A 7,187-nucleotide genomic window follows, 5' to 3' on the forward strand; every position below is an offset into this window, starting at 1 on the left:
AGGGGCCTGGCTAGCTACGGGTGAATGAAGGGTGCGAAGCCGAGTCTCCAATTCAGTAATCCTGGCCTCCAGCGCTGCAAATATGCTACATTTGTTACAGATATCATTACTGCTAAAGGAGGCCGAGGAGTAACTAAACATCTGACACAATGAGCAAGAAAGTGCAGGAGGGAGAGGTGAAGTAGCCATGGTGCTAATGAGTCGGCTACGAGCTAAGCTAAGCTAGCGAGACAGTACAGAGACAGTGAGTGAATACTTTGGCTATAAATTAGGTAGTGAGTACACAGAAAGTGTGCTTCGGATGAAGCACGTGAAGATTATACTATGAAAGAAGAATGTATTTAAAAGTTGTTAATTAAATTGCTAAGCAAATAAGCTACTCAGAAACACCACTGTGTTTGAGCAGGGACAGGAAGTGATACTCTACCACAGAGCGAGCGAACACCAAGTGACAGCGCCACCAAGAGTCAGAATGTCATTCTGTAGATGCGGTTTGAGTGAGTCTGTGGGTCGTCCAGGGAGAAGCCTGAGGACAGCAGTGCGGTTTCGAACAGCAGGATGACGAGGTCCTTCACAGCCTTGTCGTTCTTGTCAGCCTCAGCCTTCTGCCTGAGAGTCTCCATGATGGGGTGGTCAGGGTTGATCTCCAGGTGCTTCTTGGCCATCATGTAGCCCATGGTGGAGTTGTCCCTGAGTGCCTGGGCCTTCATGATCCTCTCCATGTTGGCGGTCCAGCCATAAGTACTTGTCACAATGCAGCAGGGGGATGACACCAGTCATAAAGCTCATTACACCTCATCATGCAAAGTGTTACCTCATAAATGAGATAATGATTTCAATTCAAATCAATTTTATTTATGTAGCACAAACAGTGCTATATATTTATTTATACAGCATTACAACATAGTCACATTGGGGAACTTTATATTGTTTGTTAAAGATCTTACGATAATACAGAGAAAACCCCCAAAATCTGACAACCCCTTATAAACCTTATAAACTGTTTGCCCTCCTCCCTGCACCTGGTTCTTCTGGAGGTTTCTTCCTGTTAAAATTGAGTTTTTCCTTCCCACTGTTGCCAGTTTCCTGCTCATGGGGGATCATCTCACTGAAGGATTGTCTCATTGTTGGTGATTTTGCTGTGTTATTGTGGGGTCGTTACCTTAAAATATAAAGTTTCAATAAACTGAACTGAATTGACTCATTCATGCACACACATGTTTGAGACATGAATTCTTTTCACTCCCATCTTATAATTTTTACCACTGATAAAGACTGAGAATGGCCGTATGAAAATGAAAGTCCAGAGCCGTCACCAACCTCCCAGTCAGACTCTGTTGTGACCAACCAAAAACTGTTGCTGATACCCCATTACAGACACCACGACACAGAAATTGAGAAAGATTTTCCTGTTTTTCTGAAAATCTGCCATCAAAATTAGGAAAATATGAGTAAGACACAAGAATAGCAGCCAGAATTTAAAAAAACAGCACAAACATAAGACACCCTGTTGTGATTGTGTATGTGTGTGAGATAGAAAGAGAGAGAATGTGAGCATCTGTGTACGAGCATTTGTCATGAAGCATAATTCCAGTTTCATAATCCGTGAAACTGCAAAAAGACACATTAATCAACGCCCCACCTCCCCGACATGTGGATGAACCCAGAGCCAGCAGAGACCGTGAGGAGCTGCCAAGCTGAGCTGCGAATAGGATGAGGAAACAGGGGTGTAGAAAGCCCTGCCTGCCCCCCCCCCCCCCTCACTCCTGCTCGCCTGTTTTAGAGGTGACATGTTGGGTGCATGTGTTGGTGTAAGTGAGTGTATGAGGTGTAAAGGATGGACACCAGCTCTCCAAGGCCCTATGTATTTGATGATGTCTCTGTAGATGCTAAGAGAACGACTATGGTGTAACTTATTTTTGTTTTAATTACACTTGGCTGTAATTAAATGCCTGATTGTATTTTCTGAAATTTGAGTTTATGGAGACAACAACTCTGTTGGCCTAAACCTTCAGCCAAAATGTCAAGTGTTCCGCTCTTAGCATCTACTAGAGCATCTGTAAAGGACGTAATGTCCCTTATAGATGCTCTAGTAGATGCTAAGAGCAGATATCTAATCAAGTGATCTGCATGAGAGGTGAAACGTCTTCAAGCAACTTAAAGAAGTCCAGACGCTTTTCTTTCCAAGCTCCTTAGACTACGATGACCTGGATGACTGAGAACTTTCACAGACATGCTGCACAGCAGTAATTTCCTTGTTTTGTCATTCACCACTAAATTTTCCCAGCATTAAAATTATTTCGTTGCCTTAACATGAATAACATATGGAAAAGGATTAATAGATCACTTGATGTTATCATATTAAATGACAAAAAAACACAATTATCTCCCCGTAGAATCTGGAAAACCTGTGAAACAAAGCAGCTGCTGGTAAGTGCAGTTTTCTTAACTAATGATCTAAAATATTTCCTCTTGATTATATAGTGCTAAAGCCTTATGTACGCATCTGTAGTTGGTAAAAAATTCATTGGACCTTAAATATAATCATACATTTCAACACAACTTTAACAGAGCAGTGTAAGGTCATGCTAAGTTTTTTTAAAATAGCATACAACAAATAATATTTACAAATGTAGCACAGATTTAAGCAATCACAACACCAGTGCCCCTCACAGACTGAAATGTATTAATCTGCTCTTGTTGGATTGATGTACGAATACATAATTATAAAAAACACTATTATAAAAATATGTAATATTTTACCAATAATAATAATAACAAACTGAAAATAAGTTGACATTTACAATACAAAAAAGTGAAGTGAAAAATACTGTTTCAGCCTTAATTGACTGAAGGTCTAACAGTTCATTAAACTAAATTTTTCTTACTGAATTACTGTTTCTTGCATTGACACTGCCTGTTACAAATCTTAGTCACTTCAGAATTTTTTTTACTCAGATTATATAATTTTAATCAAAGGTTTTGCTTTTTTTGTTAAGCAAAGCTAAGCACTATGCCTTCCCATCTCATCACAAAGTAGTCCCAGTCTGAACTATATACTGTCCTCACAACTGTTTGTGTATCAGAGTAAAATATAAAGAGCTGGTGGTGGAGTGATGGAGCTCATCACAGCTCACTGATACCTCAGATTTCTCTTTAATTATCCTCAACATTGATCGAACAGAAAAATTTACTTATCACCTAATCAACACCTCGTCATCTGTATTTCATTTCAGTATGTCATGTGGAAAGCTGAGGCATACATGCTATCAAAACAGACAGCAACAGAGAAGGAAGTGAAATAGAAAACAGATAATGTACAGAACCTTTTTTTTACTTGTTTTCGCTTACATCATTTTCTGTCTTAAAATCAAACTGCACTTAAAAGCACAGTGAGCTCACCAAATGCACTGAACAGGAAGACAGGGAGAGATGAAAGAGAGCAGCAGAGTAGAGGGTTGGCTAAAGGATTACTGACAGACAGAAAGGCAGCAGTGTGCATGGAGATAATTCCCACAAAACATGTTGACAATAGTTTATATTTAATGCAGCAGAGTTTACTTCATTTGGCTTGTATCCAGACAGAAACCTCTACACCAGCAAAGCTTGGCCTTTTATTTCACAAACCTGAAATCTCATGCAAACGCAGCTTTTGTTCAAGGCAAAATCAATCAAAATGGACTGTGATGCTAAAACAGATATGTTCCAGATTAAACGCCTGAAGAATGGAATAAATCCTGACTGTAAGACATCTGAAAGATCAACCAAAAATATAAGCAAAAACATGCTAAAATTCTCCCAAAAGTTACAAGAACAATGAGTTAAATTGTTACAAATCCTTACACACAATCATTATTTGATTAGATTTATCAACAAGGTCTGAAATAGTGACAGCAAACTAGGTGAGTCTAGGGAGAATGGTAAAGAGTAGAAAGTATCAACAGGCAGACTTTGGGCTTACTGTAGTACGACGTACAATGACAAACCGGCAGTGGCTCTTGCATCCAGGCACAATTACACCTAAAAGCCAAAACAAAAACCACCCAGCCTGCCTGAATTCCTACATGTCCAGTCCCTATAAGTCAGTTAAAACTAGATGTACTATCAAAGAAGGAAAACCAGTATAAAATATAACATTTATGCTATGGACAGGTTTTGTTCACTTCTGGGACTTATCAAGTTTGCATCATCATGAATGTAGAGTTCACCATGTGTACAAAGGATAGACTGCATATAAAGATGGGTGATGTGTCTCTACTTCCTCACATTGTGCAAAAAGTAATGTTAAATATAATGTCATGGTTCTGGGTCTTTTGACCTAGAATTTTGAGTTTGTGACTTTTTGTATTATAGTAATGATTTGAGTTCAAGTTTATACAGGTTTAGTATTGAGTTTAATTTATTAATGTCTTTGAGGTAATTTGTGTTCTTGTTAGTGAGGTTCCTCTTGTATCTCTGCCTCACCCTGTTGTGTCATCTGTGTGTCTTGTCTCCACGTTTGTATCTCTCTCTGTGTCCCTCGCATCATATCTCTTTATTGTCATTGCACAGTCATACCAAGTACAATAGTACAATGAAATTGGAAACTGTCCCACATCAGCACCAAGCACAAGAAAACACAACACAGTAGATTTTAAAGTGGATTTTTTTTAAAAGTTCAAGAAAAGGTATGAGCAGAAAAGAAATGACTTAACTGGAGATAAAGTATCAGAATTGGGACCACGCCTCCAAACACGCTCCTTCCAGTTCTCATCCATATAGGTTCCCCCAGTTCTGCAAGCTGTTCATTCTAGTCTACGTGGCCCACCCTCCCTGCCCTTTTCAATTCTTTAACTTCTTCACTTCTATTTAGTACACGGGGATCTGACAGGCCTGGGAGCCGTCGCCAGTCCCCAAACCGCAGCTCAATTCATGCCCAAACCATTCACCTTTACCTACTAAAACACTGTCAAGACATGAATAAATAAATAAAAGAATGAGTGAATGTTTATTGCACATTACTATTGTGCCCTAAAAGGTCCAGGGAGGTAGCCAATCAGGTCAGCTGTTAGCATTGATTAGGGCTATTGACCTGTTGTAAAAGCTGTCCTTGAGTCTGTTTGTCCAGGACCTCAGCAGCCGGCAGCAACTTAAACATCCGGTGTCCTGGGTGTGTGCAGTCCTGCCCTCTTGAGACAGCCAATGCTGTACAGGTCCTTCAGAGAGTGTCCAATGATTTTTTGGGCCATATTAATGGTATATGGTAAATTACCTGTGTTTGTATAGCACTTTACTTAGTCCCTATGGACCCCAAAGTGCTTAACACTACATTCAGTCATCCACCCATTTACACACACATTCACACACTGGTGATGGCAGCTACATTGTAGCCACAGATGCCCTGGGGCGCACTGACAGAGGCGAGGCTCCACCAGTAGGCAACAGGTGAAGTGTCTTGCCCAAGGACACAACGACCGAGACTGTCGGAGCTCGAACCTTAATGACCCTCTGAAGTGCCTTTCTGTGTGCCATGGTGCAGCTGGAGAACCATACAGAGATGCAGTATGTAGTCTGCCTCTCAGTGTTTTCTGTTTTAATTTGACAGTCATGTGTCCTGTGTGTTCTGCTTTGTTTCTCCTGCCTCGTTATGTATAATTCATTCCTGCTGTGTTCTCATGTGTTTCCACTTCCCTCATCAGCCTTCAGTGTTTATATTGTCCCTGTCCTCCTCAGGCCTTTTTCAGTTCATCTGTTCACAGATCATGACATATTATGCTTAAATGAAAGCTGTCAGCTTCTGCTGGTGATGTCTTTCATGACTAGAAATCTTACAGTGATCAAGTCGAGGGGTGCTATATCCACCAGTCACCAGTCACTCACTATGTGTTTATACGCCTCTTTGCATCGATTCATTGCTTATTATTAATCTCTGGCTCTCTTCCACAGCCTGTCTTTATCCTGTCTTTCACCACTTCACCCCATCAGCTGTGGCTGATGGGGTGAAGCAGGTTTCTTCCTATTAAAAGGGAGTTTTTCCTTCCCAATGTACGTGCTCATAAGGGTGTCGTGATTGTTGGGTTTTTCTCTGTATGTATTCTTGTTGGGTCTAAAGCACCTTTAGATGACTCTTGTTGTGTTTGGCACTGTATAAATAAATAAATAAATCGAAACGGAACTGGATGCAGTAACTTTGAAGTATAATTTGTTTTGTTCAATTCAAACCATAGCTTCAACTTTGAGCTATAGATCATATGGTATAGCAGTGGTCCACTGTTAAATTTTTTTGGTGATGTTCCCAAGCTATTTTATGGACATGTACTGGGTCTTCTCCCAGAAAGCGTCCAGGAGGCATCTTAGTCATTTCCTGACTTGGCTCCCACCTTTCAATTTTGTGATGTAGCTGAGCTGCTCTAATACCTCCCAAATGACCAAGCTTCTCAATCTATCGCTTAGGATGACCCACAACTCATGGTAATGTGTAAGAGTAGGAATGTAGATGGACTAGTAAACTGACAGCTCACTAGCTCAATACTCTAGTTACCAAAGCAGACTGGTACAGTGATGCAGGTACAACCCTCACCTATTAATCTCCTGCTCAAATCTTCTTCCACAAGATCCTGATTTATTCGAAGCCTTCCACTTTAGGCTGCAATAAGACATCAAAATTTATCTCAGAAATTGGATGTCAGAGATTTGCTTGTCATTATTCCCAAGTTAATGAAATGACAGTAATAATGTCTCATTCATTCATTCATCAGCTCATTCATCACTAGTAATACAACACAATGTCTGACATTTTGCACTTAAAAACTGCTGCATTATGTTATATCTTTGTCAGATATAACAACTGAACACAGCCGTGGCTTCTTTCTACAACAGAAATCAAATCTTCTCCCACATCTGGAGCAGACGTTCCCATGAATGTGGACCTTGTAGCTGCTTTGCTTTCACTCTTCTGTCTGGAGACTGTGCTGGACCTCCATGTTTCCAAGCTCATCTTGTTCTTTGTTCCTGAGGTGGTTCTACCATACCTTGGACTTAGGTTTTGGGTCTTTATCCTGCTGTAGGATGAAGCCCTGACCAACTAGGTGCATACCAGAGGATCCTGCATGGTGCTGCATGAATGCTGTGGTAGCTGTTTTGGTTCAGGGAGCCTCTCACTCTGTACCAGTCACTGACCCTGGATCAGCAAACAGCCCCAGACCATC

The 7,187-nt window shown here is 40.6% G+C and overlaps 1 protein-coding gene across 1 annotated transcript; it reads right to left on the reverse strand.

Annotated features, from left to right (window-relative positions):
* Window positions 1–467: 467 nt before the first annotated feature.
* LOC120720562 (putative heat shock protein HSP 90-beta-3) lies at window positions 468–795 on the reverse strand. Its single transcript, XM_040010287.1, has one exon. It carries the CDS (start codon window positions 720–722, stop codon window positions 468–470), a length of 255 nt encoding a protein of 84 aa, XP_039866221.1. The 5' UTR covers window positions 723–795.
* Between the last annotated feature and the right edge of the window lie 6,392 nt (window positions 796–7,187).

Source organism: Simochromis diagramma, unplaced genomic scaffold, assembly GCF_900408965.1.
Source record: "Simochromis diagramma unplaced genomic scaffold, fSimDia1.1 OVJJ01000585.1, whole genome shotgun sequence".
NCBI classification, from domain to species: domain Eukaryota; kingdom Metazoa; phylum Chordata; class Actinopteri; order Cichliformes; family Cichlidae; genus Simochromis; species Simochromis diagramma.